This window comes from Engystomops pustulosus, chromosome 9 (assembly GCF_040894005.1).
Source record: "Engystomops pustulosus chromosome 9, aEngPut4.maternal, whole genome shotgun sequence".
Taxonomy (NCBI): domain Eukaryota; kingdom Metazoa; phylum Chordata; class Amphibia; order Anura; family Leptodactylidae; genus Engystomops; species Engystomops pustulosus.
Genome location: NC_092419.1, coordinates 7,769,584 through 7,788,355, shown reverse-complemented (window position 1 = coordinate 7,788,355; position 18,772 = coordinate 7,769,584). Strand labels below are relative to the sequence as shown.

The window sequence follows — 18,772 nt, the reverse complement described above, 5'->3', positions numbered from 1 at the left end:
TGCAAACGTTAGGGTGTAAAGGACCTTAGATGACATCACCCTGGTCACATGACATGACAAGTGCTGAATGCTGAGAAGAGGCATAAGGCAATGGGAAGAGCTGCTGGACTGAGCTGAGGGGATCACACCAACTCTGACTTTCAGCTGATTGTTAGTACATCAGAAAATGCACTGGTACATTTGGCATACCAGTCTTGATAGCGACGTACCAGTCGTGATAAAACTCTCCCACTTTGTCCTTTGGTTTGAGACAAAGTAGTGCGGTAGGCAAAACTAAAAATGAAGCTCCAAAATAATACAATTTTATGAGCCATCAAATTTAGTAGGGTATTTAAGGAGAATTTTGTATGTGATAGATATATGTCTTCAACATGTGGGTGCAGCACTCCAGTCCAGGTATCAGGACAAATAGGTAGGTAGGACAAATAAGCGATAGATAGTTGATAGTTGATATAGATGTTGCATATTTTACCCACTGAATTCACAAATCAGAAACAAATCTTTAAAAAGCACTTACACCCTGATCAGAAACTGCTGACAACATTACTAATAACTGATACTACACAGGCTGAATCTATCTGACACTCAGTCAGTGACACAGACATTAGTGACATCTAGTACCTTACAGGATATGATCTGCTCCATCGGGAAGAGGACTTTATTACCACTTCTCCCAGCCACGGTTTATCACTGCTGAATTCACCAACTCCACACTGTGCCCCTAAAAATACCACAGTCACTTACAGCATAATGTCACTTGGATAACAGGCTTACATACAGGAGCCCCTAGTTATTATTATTAATATATATGCAATGTGTTTTAAAACCAAGTGCAAAAACAAAAGGAAAAACAAATCACCAGACGCATATGAAAGTTATTTACAACACGGGTTTTGTCTTTTAATATTAATAATAAGGATAATCAATGTAAAACAAACGTACCTACTAATATAACACACATGCGTTTCATAATGCATTTCAAAACACAAGTCTATAAACAGCCCCCCCGTCTATATACAGCCCACCCACCACAATCTATATAAAGCCCCATACAGTCTATATACAGCCACCCCCAGTCTTTGGGTAGCCCCCTCATAGTTTATATAAAATCCCCTTTGTATATACAGCTCCCAGTTATGTTCTCCACAGCCCCCAAGTAATGCCCCCACAGTTCCCCAGCAACATCCTCAAAGCCCTCCAGTAATATCCCCCACAACCCCCAAATGTCCTCACAGCCATCCAGTAATGACAGCCACTACAGAAGCCCCCATAATGTTCTCACAGCCCCCCATTAATGCCCCCCACAATGTGCTTCCCCTTGACAATGAAAAATAATACATTAAATAATAAATGGTAATACTTACCTCTCTCCCACCAGTCTTTCTGCCTCCTCTTCTCCTAGTAGTGCAGGAGTAAGTTGCAGTTACGTCATCACACCGCGCCTCTTGCTTACAGCAGCTCTACTGAGCTTCCAGCTCCATGCTCTATTACAGCCCAAACAGCAGGAGAGAGGCGGAGACATTGGGGACAGGTCCGTCATTGTGATGGGTGATTTGGACGGCTGCTTGAGTCACCCACATGAAGGAACATTCTGCCCTGGCTGGAGTATTGGGCAATTGCCTGCTCTGCCCGGCTTTGCTCCAGGCACCAGGAAAGCCAAATCGATCACTGCCCCAAGCATTTGTCGTATACAGGCGGTCCCCTACTTAAGAACACCTGACTTACATACGACCCCAAGTTACAAACAGACCTCTGGATGTTGGTAATTTCCTGTACTTTAGCCCTAGGCTACAATAATCAGCTATAACAGATATCACAGGCGTCTGTAATGAAGCTTTATTGTTAATCCTGGTTCTAATGACAATCCAACATTTTAAAATCCAATTGTCACAGAGACAAAAAAAAATTTGGCTGGGGTTACAATGATAAAGTATACAGTTCCGACTTACATACAAATTCAACTTAAGAACAAACCTACAGACCCTATCTTGTATGTAACCCGGGGACTGCCTGTATTGTTATGGGTTGTGTGTTAATAAATCAATAAAGTTGTTTTCGAACCAATTTCTGCATGCGTGTTATGTTTGCTGTATGCAGTTATAGAGGAGGCAGCATAGAGCCATAATGGAACACAAGAATGGTCCACATCACGAGAGGAACAAGGAAACCCCACATTCTCCTACAGTCAGCTGTGCGCTAAAACATTCCTCCGAATTACTGGATGACATATTCCCACTGATAAAAACATTATGGGCTATTGATGTTTACTGTATTGGCTGTAGCCAATGGGCAACCACTGGTTTGAAGTTGACCCAAGTCACATGATCCTTTTCAATTTCCCCATCTGCAACATGGGAACCCAAGAAAAAATGGCTATAAGGTGAAGGATCCGGACCTTGGCTCCAAGCTCTGGCTGAATGAAGGCACGATGGTTCCTGAGGAGTTCCAGACCTATCAACAAGTTGCTTTTAAGGAGATGAGTTATTGATTATGCTTTCTCACAACAAGCAATTTCCTATCGATTTCTCGTGGACCCATCAGTGGGTCAAAGGTTTCACCCTACAATGGCTGCATTAGGTCCACAAAAAGTGTCCTAAGTGTACTTACTAAGTGTTAGTCCACCGACAATTGAAAGCTATTAAGATGCCTAGTGCCTAATTGTGGGCATTAATGCCCGATTGCTCGGGGAGTCCGACTGCTGGGACCATATAAATCAGCAGTCACCATATCACCGAAAGTCATCCTGACCTCTTCTATAGTGAATAGGATTTTGGAGAAACGTAATTCTGTAGCCCTCCTGTAAGTTCAATTAATAGAATGCAAGACAAGTTCCTCCTGTGCTCCATTGTCTTCTGGGATAGAAAACAGGATGGTGAGAACAGAATGATAGGTTCTGCAGATTATCATGGCTCCCAGAGGTTGGGTAGAACTTCTGGTAGAAACCTGGGTTTGGGTCCACTCAACCCTAGCAGGTACTTAATAATGTCACTGGTATCTCTACAACAAATTGGCTCCTGGAGAGTGGGTGATGGGTGTTGCTAAATGTCTGACATACCACATGGGTGGCAGAGCCTACAGGTCACTATGGTGAGGTTTACCAGAACTAGGCTCTAATCTAATGTATCTAATGAATCTGTAGGGGGCCGTTTGAGATGATAAACTAGGGAACATTTTACGGAACTGCAGACTGTTTTAGTTTCTGAATTTTTTAGGGGCCACTAAGGCTCTGTCGCCCAGGGGCCTACTGAAACCTGGAGCCGACTCTGGTCTGGTAAATTATTATTATTCTGGCATAGCAGAGCAATTTCCTTTTATGAATGGCTCTGGATGCTCGTGAGCACATTTCGCATTCTTCTACTAACCCTTAGTATACCGAAAAGTAGAACAGACCACCCCATTGGACCCCTTGCTGAGCTCCTATTGTGACTCCTGTTTCCTCCTCCTACCCCATCGCTTTACTCCATGTGGTGCATTGAATGCAAAGAGAAACATCATAACAGGGACAAGGAATTCACCCGACAATCTTAGGAAACAGATGATCTCAGCTTCTTGTATGACAGGATGACCGGGGCTTGTGTGCACAGTAATGGAGACGTGTCTATTTGTTATTCTTCATACATACATTATGTTGTATTTCTTGCCTGTATTGTTTCATAAGAGAGCGATAACTTGTTCTTATAAATGAGCTTAGATGTATGGAGGGTAGACAGTTAGCGAGGAGGCCCCCAAGACAGGCCCCACAAATTCTTTATTCCAAGTATCTCCATGGTGATCTTTGTATTACATGGACTTCAGCCAATGCAAACTGCAGTTTCATCAAACCTCTCAGCAAACAGAAGTTCTCTAATGAGAATGTATGTCTAAGGTTATGGGTACAACATGGTCCATGGAATATTATAACACGTCAACACATGACTGGGTGTCCAGACTTGGGATTCATGGGTCCACAAAAATATCCAAAACATGTTCCCCTTTCACTCCTATTAATGTTTGGACCAAAAGGTGAAGAAGGACAATATACAAAGCACAACATGCTATTATATTATATTATAGAACTTGTGCTAAAGGCAACAAAGGTATAACCAAGGAGGTTCATTTTACAGACCACAGACAACTCCCCCAAACTACAAAGAACAGAAGAGGTTACCCACCCTCTGGCTATCATGGTATTTGCTTAGAACAATAAAACATACTGGTATATGCCGAGTATATTTGTGTTGACGGCTTTCTCACCCCTGAAGAAAGTCCATAAAAGAGCTAAAAAGACCAAAAATCCTCTTTTCTCTATAATGCTCTATAGAAGTCTGTTCACACCATTGTCAAAAAAACACTTACACATCGGGGCAGATTTACTTACCCGGTCCGTTCACGATCCAGCGGCGCGTTCTATGCGGTGGATTCGGGTCCGGCCGGGATTCATCAAGGTAGTTCCTCCGCCGTCCACCATGTGGCGGTGCTGCGCTGAAAAGCATCTGAACGCGCTGGAGTTCACCGATCCGGACCAAGTGAAGGTAAGCGCGTCCCAAGCGACACTTTTATTGTTTTAAATGCGGCGGTTTTTCCGAATCCGTCGGGTTTTCGCTCAGCCACGCCCCCCGATTTCCATCGCATGCATGCCAGCGCCGATGCGCCACAATCCAATCGCATGCGCCAAAATCCCAGGGCAATACAGGGAAAATCGGAAATATTCGGGTAACACGACAGGAAAACGCGAATCGGGCCCTTAGCAAATGACCCCCATTATCTCACTTTTTTTAACCGAGATGAAGAGGAGAAGCAAACTAAGTATAAAAGATTTATTACATTTACCATTTTGTTCTCAGCCTTAGTCTTAAAAAATGTATATATGGGCTGTGTAAAAACAATAAAACTCTTACACACATCTTATCCGGCGCTCCAGTCCATCTGCAGCGATCCCACCCCAACCACTGCCACACATTGAAACTGCTGCCGAAGCAGGGGTGTGGTGGCTGTGGAGAAGGCGGGCACCATGGCTGGACGGGAGTGGTGGAGCATTACATTAAAAAAGTCTGGATTTAAAGTCTCATTCTCTTTGGTGTGTACATCTTTATTTATACCATATGTCACCATAGTTTCAGACTACAAACAAACTCGTAGTCGGATTCAGCAGTCATGTGACACTCTGCTGATATTCTAAAGATAAAATGGAGTAAATGCAAACGATGAAGTATAAGTTCAGGATTTAACTACGGAGTGTTTGTTTGACACCATGAGGACAAATTGATTTGCATAAGTTCTGTAGTCACAAACAAGATGCATTCACTAGACACACAGGGGCAGATTTACTTACCCGGTCCATTCGCGATCCAGCGGCGCGTTCTCTGCGGTGGATTCGGGTCTTCCAGCGATTCACTAAGGTAGTTCCTCCTCCGTCCACCAGATGTCGCTGCTGCGCTGAAGTTTCCCCAGGCCCGTCGGAATGCCCTAAAATTCACCAGCCTATAGCTGGTGAAGGTAAGTGCAAGTTTCGCGACACAATTTTTTAAAAAAATGCAGCGTTTTTTCCGAATCCGTCGGCCACCCGCCTCCTGATTTTCGACGCGTGCATGCCGGCGCCGAAGCGCCAAAATCCGATTGTGTGCGCCAAAATGCTGGGGCAATACAGGGAAAATCGGCGCAAATCGGAAATATTCGGGTAACACGTCAGGAAAGCGCGAATCGGGCCCTTAGTAAATTACCCCCACTGAGGTATACAATCAGGGCCGGCGCAAACACTGCGCATACCGGGGCAAGTGCCGGGGCCCAGCACTGCTGGGGGGCCATGAAAATCTGTATCTAATGAATCCATAGGGTTTCAGGGAGGCTTTTATAAAATACCCATGAGGGGCTGTTTGGGATGATAAACTGGGGAATATTTTAGGGAACAGGAAACTGTTTTAGTTTATGAATTGTTAATGTCACCATCTGAGTTCACTGCAAAAGGGGGCCCACAGAGGCTCTATCACCCTGGGGCCTACTGAAACCTGGAGCCGGCCCTCTAAACAAAATTTCACTGTGAATTTAATGGTAAATAGTTTTTTAAAAATAACATTTTTTTAAAGAAAATAAAGTAACTTTTTTAAACATTTCATTAGATTTTTTGCTACTTTTTGTCACTTTCAATATAATTAATATGAGCATTTATGGAGTATTTATAAACTGTGTGAAGTAAGAATCCCACATATAGTCCTCGCTATTTTTGCGCCTATTTCTAGGAGAAGAGAATGGGAATAGAGAGTCTGCATTTCAGGAATGTGATTTGGGGAAGTTCTGTGAGGAGCAGCATTAATGTACACAACTCTGAACAAATAGCAGCCGGACTCCGTGCCAAGTCCCCCCCCCCCTCCCTAATTCCTTTCCCATATAATGTATAGAAGGTTTCTTCCATAGATCCATAGGAGCTGCAGGGACCGGCAGAGACATGACTGAGCTCAGCGCTGTAACCATTGGCCTGGTTGGCTTTGCCACCATTGCTATAGTTCTGTCTTATGCAAAAATGATTTGGAGAAAAAGGAAGTTCCCCCCCGGTCCCCTACCAATGCCAGTCATAGGAAACGCACTGCAACTTATGTCGGAAGGACTAATGCCAAGCTTAGTAAAGGTGGGTGCTGACACCTCTCTACTTCTTGTATCTAGTTTTAGGTTGCACAATTTATTTTTTGTGCACATTTTATATAGTTTTTGTTGCAGCTACAAAATTACATCTAACGTAAAGCTTCCAGTCGCTGACCCATACAACCCAATGATATCCTAAAGAAGCTACAATAATCATATGTTTTTGATCAGGAGTGTAGCAAGTAACCCCAGATCCCAAGAACAACATTTTGGAGAGTCTCAGTAGGCGAGGATCTTGAGAACCTGCCTGTAACCATTGAGACTGTTGGTAACGATGGCTCCTCCAACGGCTTGGCTTGTGTGTGCCGAAAATTGATAGCTGCACCTATGGGGTCCGTATGGATGTAAAATGTTAGCAGTTATAAGATGACTACAGCTCAACACCTACCAATGAACTGGTTAGTGCGATGTGTCACGTGGTTGTGGTGTCTCCATGGCAGATGTGCCAAGGGTTGGACCTCCCCACCGATTTGTGGCCTCTGCCAATGACAGATTATCAATATTTGACCCCTGAAAAGCTCTTGAAGGAATGGAATATAAGTTACCCCAAAATTCATCTACAGGTGTTTGATGTTCTTACAGATGTCAGAGAAATATGGCCAAGTTTACACCGTACACTTTGGCCCCAGACCTACCCTCATCGTTGTTGGATATCAAGCAGTGAAAGAAGTGCTGGTAGACCTTGGAGATATCTTCCTAGGACGTGGAACCATTCCTGTATTTCAGCGGTTTTACAACAACAGTGGTAAGTAGGAGGCCAGAAGATAAAGAAAAGATTCTAATAACTAGATTTATTTCGTTTGGAAAAGAGACGACTACAAGGGGACATGATTAATTTATATAAATATATGAATGGTCCATACAAAAAATATGGTGGTACGTTGTTTCAGATTAAATCAAATCAAAAGACGAGGGGGCACTTTCTCCGTCTGGAGAAAACAAGGTTTAATCACCAGAGGCGACAGGGCTTTTTTACTGTGAGAGCTGTGAATCTGTGGAATAGCCTGCCTCAGGCGCTGGTCAAAGCAGGGACAGCAGAGAGCTTCAAGGGTCTAGATGCCTTTTTACACCTAAATAACATTGATGGTTCTATTATATAGAATTGTTTCCCCGAAATCCCTTCTTCATGCAATCCCTTCCCTTCCTTGGTTCAACTTGATGGACATGTGTGTTTTTTACACCGTATAAACTATGAAACTATGATAATCATCTATAACCTTCAACTTGGCTTCAAGCCAATCCTATGGCCATATTCCTTTCATTACTTCCAAACCATCTATCAATACTCAGTAAATTATATGTATAGGCAGTCCCCAGGTTACATACAAGATAGGGTCTGGAGGTTTGTTCTTAAGTTGAATTTGTATGTAAGTCGAAACTGTATATTTTATAATGGAAGTTCTAGACAATTTTTTTTCTTTTGCCCCAGTGACAATTGGAGTTTCAAAATTTTTGGTGTAATTGGACCAAGAATTATCAATAAAGCTTCATTACAGACACCTTACAGCTGATCATTGCAGTCTGGGACTATAGTAACATCCAGAGAGCTTCACCAGAGGTCACAGTGGGCAGAGGGGTCCGTCTGTAACTATGAGTTGTCTGTAAGTCGGGTGTCCTTAAGTAGGGGACCGCCTGTATTAGAAAGATGAAGAAAACTACATGAGGGCTATTCTTAAAAATAGTAAAAAAATGGTATCCATCATCTTTGTTATGTTCTGGAAACTTTGAATTAGTGTAAAAAAACTCTTTGGAAAAATATACATCTCTGTGTACATCACCAGAGCACCTCTCGACTCTGCCGTCTGGTTATGTATGCACATCCCCTGGTTCTATATTTAAAAGAAACCTACCATTTGTTTTGATGCATTATGAAGCAAACTTACCTTGAGACTGCTGCAGCTACACTGACGCAGAAACATATCTTGGTTAATCCCCGAGTTGAGTGGTTTTTCTGAAAAAACTATTATAAAATTCAGGACCTTGGGAAACCTGAATCCACATTACACACAATACACATGGAGCTTTCTGAACATCCAAGACAGGACTAATCAACCTGAGCTGGATGACTCATACACAGCAGCTGGGGGATGGTGCAGCGATTACTTCTGCCTGGCAGTGAGAACAGTGATTATATCATTCTCTGGAGCAGTGCAAAACTAATGTGAAAGGAAAAGCGCCGAGCCGAGGCACAGAAGCGACAGAGCTTCATTATTATAATTTTATAATTGTTTTATTGGCAAAACCACTCAGCACAGGGATTAAACAAGATATGTTTCTGCATATGGTACATAATGCATGAAATCATGGTAGGTTTTCTTTACGTCACTATTTCTGGGTGGCAGGAAAAGGCCTCTTTGTGTTTTTTTGTCACTAAGCAAAAGAAATAAATGATAAATAACTCCCAGAGATATTAATGATCCATGACATCACATGTCCAGGAGCCATGCACCTGTGTGACATCACATGACCAGGGTTATAACGAGCTGTGCACTCGTGTGACATCACATGACGAGGGGTATAACGAGCCGTGCACCTGTGTTACATCACATGACCAGAGATATAAGGAGCCGTGCACCTGTGTGACATCACATGACCAGGGATATAACAAGCCGCGCACCAGTGTGACATCACATGAAGAGGGGTATAACGAGCCGTGCACCTGTGTGACATCACATGACCAGGGATATAACAAGCCGCGCACCTGTGTGATATCACATGAAGAGGGGTATAACGAGCCGTGCACCTGTGTGACATCACATGACCAGAGATATAACAAGTCGTGCACCTGTGTGACATCACATGACCAGGGATATAACAAGCCGCGCACCTGTGTGATATCACATGAAGAGGGGTATAACGAGCCGTGCACCTGTGTGACATCACATGACCAGAGATATAACAAGCCGCGCACCTGTGTGATATCACATGAAGAGGGGTATAACGAGCCGTGCACCTGTGTGACATCACATGACCAGAGATATAACAAGTCGTGCACCTGTGTGACATCACATGACCAGGGATATAACAAGCCGCGCACCTGTGTGATATCACATGAAGAGGGGTATAACGAGCCGTGCACCTGTGTGACATCACATGACCAGAGATATAACAAGTCGTGCACCTGTGTGACATCACATGACCAGGGATATAACGAGCCGTGCACCTGTGTGACATAACATGACCAGAGATATAACAAGTCGTGCACCTGTGTGACACAGTATTAGCCCGGACCTTTGATGAAGCCAGTCCTACTGGTGAAACATGTCGGGGGGCTAATGTTTGCAAATTTTTATTAGCAGTGTGGCAAAGTCATGTGCAGTCAGCATTAACAACTATTCATTTGAATTACCCGAGATAGGGACATACAGGGGCAGATTTACTTACCCGGTCCGTTCGCGATCCAGCGGCGCGTTCTCTGCGGTGGATTCGGGTCCGGCCGGGATTCATCAAGGTAGTTCCTCCGAGATCCACCAGGTTCAGGTAATGAAGGCAAAAAAAGGGGGGAGGAATGGGACTAAGGGTGAGCGCTAGACTAGCCTCCACTCTCGGTGGAGTGTCTACACTAGAAATGCAAAAATTAACTAGTTCGACTCACACCATAAGGTATAGGACGTTTTAATTGAGATGAAATTAACACTTACAATAACATACTGTATAAGTGAATAAAATATAGACCTTGATGTCCAGACAAAATACTGTATAGATGAATAAAATAAAGACCTTAATGTCCAGATAAAATGACGCGTTTCGGGAGTAATCCCTTCATCAGACTGAAAAAATGGACTAAGAAAGCTGCAATGGTGAAAAGATTATAAAGTCTCGAAATTAGCATAAAAGGGAGTGGTAAAACCAATCAGCCAATAGCATAGGAAATATTAGTAAATTGCATTGTCATGGAGAGAAGAAAAAAAGGGGAGAACACTAGAGATGAGCGAGCACTAAAATGCTCGGGTACTCGTTATTCGAGACGAACTTTTCCCGATGCTCGAGTGCTCGTCTCGAATAACGAGCCCCATTGAAGTCAATGGGAGACTCAAGCATTTTTCAAGGGGACCAAGGCTCTGCACAGGGAAGCTTGGGCAAACACCTGGGAACCTCAGAAAAGGATGGAAACACCATGGAAATGGACAGGAAACAGCAGGGGCAGCATGCATGGATGCCTCTGAGGCTGCTTAATCGCACCATTATGCCAAAATTATGGGCAACAGCATGGCCATGACAGAGTGACAGAATGAAGCTAGATAGCATCTAAAACATCCAATAATTGACCCTGACACTATAGGGGACCTCATGCAGAGGCAGCGGCAGCAGCGGCAGGCTAGAGAGTGGCATGGCGACATACCCTAAATGGACTCAGGCTTCAAACCAATGGGTGGCAGAGAGGAACCAAAGGAGGTGAGCAAGAAGCGCTCAAATAATATCGGTACATGATAAAAGTTTGCCAGTATATTTTGTGGATTACACAGCAGGGTGGCGACAAAGTTAACATGGAAGCCATGAAAACAACCCAAAATTCTGCCTGACACAGCTCGTTTGATAAGGGGACCATGTATGGAGGCAGTGAACTAGTAGTAGATTAAAGGTGCTGCAGTTAAAACTATGTTAGTTGGATCTTGGCATGGAGCTGGCGCTCCGCTGCCAGGCGAGCTTTCGCCAATCCAAGCCCCTGTCTCTAGGCTACTCCCCAAACAGCACTTCTAAGAACCTTTTGTATAAGATCAAGTGTAGTAGCGTTCTTATAAGTTTAGGATATGGCGGGTGAGGGGAATGTAAACAGATGCGCAAGAAGCGCTGAAATAATATCCGTAAATGGTAAAAGTTTGCCAGTGTATTTTGTGGATAACACAGCAGGGTGGCGACAAAGTTAACATGGAAGCCATGAAAACAACCCAAAATTTTGCCTGACACAGCTCGTTTGATAAGGGGACCATGTATGGAGGCAGTGAACTAGTAGTAGATTAAAGGTGCTGCAGTTAAAACTATGTTAGTTGGATCTTGGCATGGAGCTGGCGCTCCGCTGCCAGGCGAGCTTTCGCCAATCCAAGCCCCTGTCTCTAGGCTACTCCCCAAACAGCACTTCTAAGAACCTTTTGTATAAGATCAAGTGTAGTAGCGTTCTTATAAGTTTAGGATATGGCGGGTGAGGGGAATGGAAACAGATGCGCAAGAAGCGCTGAAATAATATTGGTAAATGATAAAAGTTTGCCAGTATATTTTGTGGATTACACAGCAGGGTGGCGACAAAGTTAACAAGTTTGTTGTGGAAGCCATGAAAACAACCCAAAATTCTGCCTGACACAGCTCGTTTGATAAGGGGACCATGTATGCCTACAGTTCATGCCAGACGCTGCTCTGGCTGCCAGTCTCCTTTCGAATACAGTTTAAAATAATAACCCTCATCCATAAAGCTCTGTATAATGCTGCACCCCCCTACCTCTCCTCTCTTATCTCAGTCTATCGCCCAACCCGTGCTCTTAGATCCGCCAGTGATCTTAGATCAACCTCTACCCTAGTGCGGACCTCCCACTCGCGTCTCCAAGACTTCTCTAGAGCTGCACCAATTCTATGGAATGCTCTGCCCCGGACTATCAGACTAATACCTAACCTCCAAAGTTTCAAACGTGCTCTTAAAACCCATTTCTTTAGGCAAGCCTATAACACTCATTAACTGCATGAAGTTTTAACTCTTCTACTAACCCGTCCTGTGTCGTCCTCCCATCTGTTATCCATCAACCAACAGGCACCAGACTTCTATGCAGTCCCATTCACCCTGGACCTGGTGACGGCTGAGTGGTTCAAGCGACAGCAATTCCATTTATTATATTTTGTTCTATTCCCTAAGAAGAATGGCTTGACCATTAAAAATTCTTTTACCTCGTGTTACCCCATCATCTTCATAAACCGTAAGCTCTGGCGAGCAGGGACCTCACTCCTGTTGTTCCATACAAATGTTGTGCTCTGTTACATTACATTTGTATTTGTTTCCTATGATTTGTAAAGCGCTATGGAATATGATGGCGCTATATAAATAAAGATTATTATTATTATTATTATGGAGGCAGTGAACTAGTAGTAGATTAAAGGTGCTGCACTTAAAACTATGTTAGTTGGATCTTGGCATGGAGCTGGCGCTCCGCTTCCAGGCGAGCTTTCGCCAATCCAAGCCCCTGTCTCTAGGCTACTCCCCAAACAGCACTTCTAAGAACCTTTTGTATAAGATCAAGTGTAGTAGCGTTCTTATAAGTTTGGGATATGGCGAGAGAGGGGAATGTAAACAGATGCGCAAGAAGCGCTGAAATAATATCGGTAAATGATAAAAGTTTGCCAGTATATTTTGTGGATTACACAGCAGGGTGGCGAGAAAGTTAACAAGTTTGATGTGGAATGCCCTGTAATAGCTCTTGGGCGGTGTGCCTTTTATCGGCTAGGCTCAGCAGTTTGAGCACCGCCTGCTGTCGCTTAGCGACGGCACTGCTGCTGTGCCTAGAGCTACCGACTGATGGCGCCATGGCCACGGATGGTAATTCGGAGGAGGAGGAGGTGGAGGAGGGGTGGGAGGAGGAGGAGGTATAGTAGGCCTTTGAGACCTGGACCGAGGTAGGCCCCGCAATCCTCTGCGTCGGCAGTATATCACCAGCCCCAGGGTCAGACTCGGTCCCAGCGTGCACCAAGTTAAGTGTAGTAGCGTTCTTATAAGTTTGGGATATGGCGGGTGAGGGAAATGTAAACAGATGCGCAAGAAGCGCTGAAATAATATTGGTAAATGATAAAAGTTTGCCAGTATATTTTGTGGATAACACAGCAGGGTGGCGACAAAGTTAACAAGATTGTTGTGGAAGCCATGAAAACAACCCAAAATTCTGCCTGACAAAGCTCGTTTGATAAGGGGACCATGTATGGAGGAAGTGAACTAGTAGTAGATTAAAGGTGCTGCAGTTAAAACTATGTTAGTTGGTTCTTGGCATGGAGCTGGCGCTCCGCTGCCAGGCGAGCTTTCGCCAATCCAAGCCCGTGTCTCTAGGCTACTCCCCAAACAGCACTTCTAAGAACCTTTTGTATAAGATCAAGTGTAGTAGCGTTCTTATAAGTTTAGGATATGGCGGGTGAGGGGAATGTAAACAGAAGCGCAAGAAGCGCTGAAATAATATTGGTAAATGATAAAAGTTTGCCAGTATATTTTGTGGATAACACAGCAGGGTGGCGACAAAGTTAACAACTTTGATGTGGAATCCATGAAAACAACCCAAATTTCTGCCTGACACACCTCGTTTGATAAAGGGACGATGTATGGAGGCAGCTATATGGACGACTTTTGGAGGAAGCAATGGAGACAACGTGTGGAGGCTGCTATGGAGACAATTTAATTTGGATAGTGCCTGTATGTGGCAGTCCAAAAAAGTTTTCAAACCAGAGGAGCAGGTAGGTGGCCCTCCAGAAAAATGGAATAGATTGAGTGCCTGTATGTGGCAGTCCAAAAAAGTTTTCAAACCAGAGGAGCAGGTAGGTGGCCCTCCAGAAAAATGGAATAGATTGAGTGCCTGTATGTGGCAGTCCAAAAAAGTTTTCAAACCAGAGGAGCAGGTAGGTGGCCCTCCAGAAAAATGGAATAGATTGAGTGCCTGTATGTGGCAGTCCAAAAAAGTTTTCAAACCAGAGGAGCAGGTAGGTGGCCCTCCAGAAAAATGGAATAGATTGAGTGCCTGTATGTGGCAGTCCAAAAAAGTTTTCAAACCAGAGGAGCAGGTAGGTGGCCCTCCAGAAAAATGGAATAGATTGAGTGCCTGTATGTGGCAGTCCAAAAAAGTTTTCAAACCAGAGGAGCAGGTAGGTGGCCCTCCAGAAAAATGGAATAGATTGAGTGCCTGTATGTGGCAGTGCAAAAAAGTTTTCAAACCAGAGGAGCAGGTAGGTGGCCCTCCAGAAAAATGGAATAGATTGAGTGCCTGTATGTGGCAGTCCAAAAAAGTTTTCAAACCAGAGGAGCAGGTAGGTGGCCCTCCAGAAAAATTGAATAGATTGAGTGCCTGTATGTGGCACTCCCAAAAATTGTTTAAAACAGAGGACCGGGTCGGTGGCCCTCCAGAAAAATTAAATGCATAAAGTACTATAGGTAGAGCCAGTGGGCCCTGTCAAAAAATAGCCAGTTTCCTCTGCTTTACTGTACAAAGAGCAGGAGAAGGAGGAAAATGAGGAGGAGGAGGAGGAGGAAAATGAGGAGGAGGAGGAGTGCATAAATTATTCAGGTTGAGCTTCCTTCACCTGCTGGAGATTGGAAATTAGGAGAAATCCATGCTTTATTCATCTTGATAAGCGTCAGCCTGTCAGCGCTGTCAGTCGACAGGCGTGTACGCTTATCGGTGATGATGCCACCAGCTGCACTGAAAACCCGCTCGGACAAGACGCTAGCGGCAGGGCAGGCAAGAACCTCCAAGGCGTACAGCGCCAGTTCGTGCCACATGTCCAGCTTTGAAACCCAGTAGTTGTAGGGAGCTGTGTGATCATTTAGGACGATGGTATGGTCAGCTACGTACTCCCTCACCATCTTTCTGTAAAGATCAGCCCTACTCTGCCGAGACTGGGGACAGGTGACAGTGTCTTGCTGGGGTGACATAAAGCTGGCAAAAGCCTTGTAAAGCGTACCCTTGCCAGTGCTGGACAAGCTGCCTGCTCGCCTACTCTCCCTCGCTACTTGTCCCGCAGAACTACGCACTCTGCCGCTAGCGCTGTCAGAAGGGAAATACTGTTTCAGCTTGTGCACCAGGGCCTGCTGGTATTCATGCATTCTCACACTCCTTTCCTCTCCAGGGATGAGAGAGGAAAGATTTTGCTTGTACCGTGGATCCAGGAGAGTGAATACCCAGTAATCGGTGCTGGAATAAATTCTTTGAACGCGAGGGTCACGGGATAGGCAGCCTAGCATGAAATCTGCCATATGCGCCAGAGTACCAACGCGTAAGAATTCACTCCCCTCACTGGCCTGACTGTCCATTTCCTCCTCCTCCAACTCCTCCAATTCCTCTTCTTCTGCCCATACACGCTCAACAGTGAAGGACTCAACAATGGTCCCCTCTTGTGTCTCGCCAACATTCTCCTCCTCTTCCTCCTCCACCTCCACCTCCTCCGATATGCGCTGAGAAACAGACCTAAGGGTGCTTTGGCTATCAACAAGGGAATCTTCTTCCCCCGTCTTTTGTGAGGAGCGCAAAGCTTCTGACTTCATGCTGACCAGAGAGTTTTTCAACAGGCTAAGCAGCGGGATGGTGAGGCTGATGATGGCGGCATCGCCACTGACCATCTGTGTTGACTCCTCAAAGTTACTCAGCACCTGACAGATATCAGACATCCACGTCCACTCCTCATTGTAGACTTGAGGAAGCTGACTGACCTGACTACCAGTTCTGGTGGAAGTTGACATCTGGCAGTCTACAATCGCTCGGCGCTGCTGGTAAACTCTGGATAACATGGTCAGTGTTGAATTCCACCTCGTGGGCACGTCGCACAACAGTCGGTGAGCGGGCAGTTGGAGGCGGCGCTGCGTTGCCCTGAGAGTGGCAGCATCTGTGCTGGACTTCCTGAAATGCGCACAGATGCGGCGCACCTTCGTGAGCAAATCAGACAGATTGGGGTATGTCTTGAGGAAACGCTGAACTATCAGATTTAACACATGGGCCAGGCATGGCACATGTGTCAGTCTGCCGAGTTGCAGAGCCGCCACCAGGTTACGGCCGTTGTCACACACAACCATGCCTGGCTTCAGGTTCAGCGGTGCCAGCCACAGATCAGTCTGCGCCGTGATGCCCTGTAATAGTTCTTGGGCGGTGTGCCTTTTATCGCCTAGGCTCAGCAGTTTGAGCACCGCCTGCTGTCGCTTAGCGACGGCACTGCTGCTGTGCCTAGAGCTACCGACTGATGGCGCCATGCCCACGGATGGTCGTTCGGAGGAGGAGGTGGAGGAGGGGTGGGAGGAGGAGGAGGCATAGTAGGCCTCAAACACCTGGACCGAGGTAGGCCCCGCAATCCTCGGCGTCGGCAGTATATGACCAGCCGCAGGGTCACACTCGGTCCCAGCCTCCACCAAGTTAACCCAATGTGTCGTCAGAGATATATAGTGGCCCTGCCCGGCAGCACTCGTCCACGTGTCCGTGGTCAGGTGGACCTTGTCAGAAACGGCGTTGGTCAGGGCACGGATTATGTTGTCTGACACGTGCTGGTGCAGGGCTGGGACGGCACATCGGGAAAAGTAGTGGCGGCTGGGGACCGAATACCGAGGGGCGGCCGCCGCCATGAGGCTGCGAAAGGCCTCGGTCTCTACTAGCCTATAGGGCAGCATCTCCAGGCTTAGCAATCTGGAGATGTGCACATTAAGGGCTTGGGCGTGCGGGTGGGTTGCACTATATTTGCGTTTCCGCTCCAGCGTCTGGGGTATGGAGAGCTGAACGCTGGTGGATGCTGTGGAGGATCGTGGAGGCGACGATGGGGTTTTTGTGGCAGGGTCCTGGGCAGGGGGCTGACTATCAGCTGACACAGGGGAAGGAGCAGTGGTGTGCACGGCCGGAGGTGAACGCGCTTGTTGCCACTGAGTGGGGTGTTTAGCATTCATATGCCTGCGCATACTGGTGGTAGTTAAGCTAGTAGTGGTGGAACCCCTGCTGATCCTGGTTTGGCAAATGTGGCACACCACAGTCCGTCGGTCATCCGGTGTTTCCTTAAAGAACCTCCAGACTTCTGAAAATCTAGCCCTCGCCGCAGGAGCCCTCGCCACGGGAGCTTCACTAGTTGACACATTTGGCGCTGATGCACCAGCTCTGGCCCTGCCTCTCCGTCTGGCCCCACCACTGCCTCTTCCAACCTGTTCTGGTCGAGGACTCTCCTCCGTCTCAGAAGCACTGTGTTCACCCGGCCTCTCAACCCAGCTTGGGTCTGTCACCTCATCATCCTCCGATCCCTCAGTCTGCTCCCCCCTCGGACTTCCTGCCCTGACAACAACTTCCCCACTGTCTGACAACCGTGTCTCCTCATCGTCGGACACCTCTTTACACACTTCTTCCAGTACGTCAACAAGGTCATCATCACCCACAGACTGCGACTGGTGGAAAACCTGGGCATCGGAAAATTGCTCATCAGCAACCGGACAAGTGGTTTGTGACTGTGGGAAGGGTCCAGAAAACAGTTCCTCAGAGTATGCCGGTTCAAATGGCAAATTTTGCTGGGAGGGGGCAGACTGGGGGGGAGGAGGCTGAGGTGCAGGAGCTGGAGGAGTGCCGATTTCGGTGACATGGGTGGACTGCGTGGAAGACTGACTGGTGGACAAATTGCTCGAAGCATTGTCGGCAATCCACGACATCACCTGTTCGCACTGTTCTGGCCTCAACAGTGCTCTACCACGAGTCCCAGTAACTTCAGACATGAACCTAGGGAGTGTAGCTCTGCGGCGTTCCCCTGCTCCCTCATAAGCAGGTGGTGTCTCACCCCGCCCAGGACCACGGCCTCTGACCCCTGCAGTAGTTGGACGCCCACGTCCCCACCCTCGTCCTCTACCCCTAGCCCTCGGGTTAAACATTTTGAAAATGAGAGTTATAACTTGAATTTTTTTTTTAACTTTTTTTTTTTTTTTTTTTGTGTTTTTTAGTTTTTAAAACCAAACGATGCTATCCTATTGCTATGGCTATTTTCTAGCCAAGTATGAAAGCACACTGCTATGCCAGATGAGATGACGCTGAGTTATGAAAAAAATAAACGTATAATAAAAAAGGAAATGGCAGACTGTGCCTAATTGAAATACAACCCCGGGCCCTAATAAATTTTCCCACTTCGGTCTTTGCGATGGATATGTGCGTCACTAAAACACAGTGGTCGCAAGTCTGACTCCAAATTGCTCACAATTTACTAGTAGATGCACTGCAACAACTACAGCCACCAGCAGATCAACCAGAAATCAAATATATATAACGCTACTGTAGGCGTAATTAAGCCGTTTGTATTCTCCTATGGCTATTTTCTAGCCAAGTATTACAGCACACTACTATGCAAGATGAGATGACGCTGAGTTATTAAAACAATAAACGTAAAATAAAAAGAAACTGGCAGACTGTGCCTAATTCTACTCAAACCCCTAATAAATTTTCCCACTTTGGTGTTTGAGGTGGATATGTGTGTC

General features: G+C 45.9%; 1 protein-coding gene across 1 annotated transcript in view; it reads left to right on the top strand.

Annotated features, from left to right (window-relative positions):
* The first annotated feature begins 6,388 nt into the window (after positions 1–6,388).
* LOC140077746 (cytochrome P450 2G1-like) overlaps positions 6,389–18,772 on the top strand; it is a 30,246-nt gene continuing 17,862 nt past the window's right edge. The window contains exons 1-2 of the mRNA XM_072125182.1: positions 6,389–6,601; positions 7,198–7,360. Of these exons, the coding sequence (XP_071981283.1) occupies positions 6,422–6,601; positions 7,198–7,360 (343 nt within the window). The 5' untranslated portion in view covers positions 6,389–6,421. The remainder of the gene's footprint in view (positions 6,602–7,197; positions 7,361–18,772) is intronic.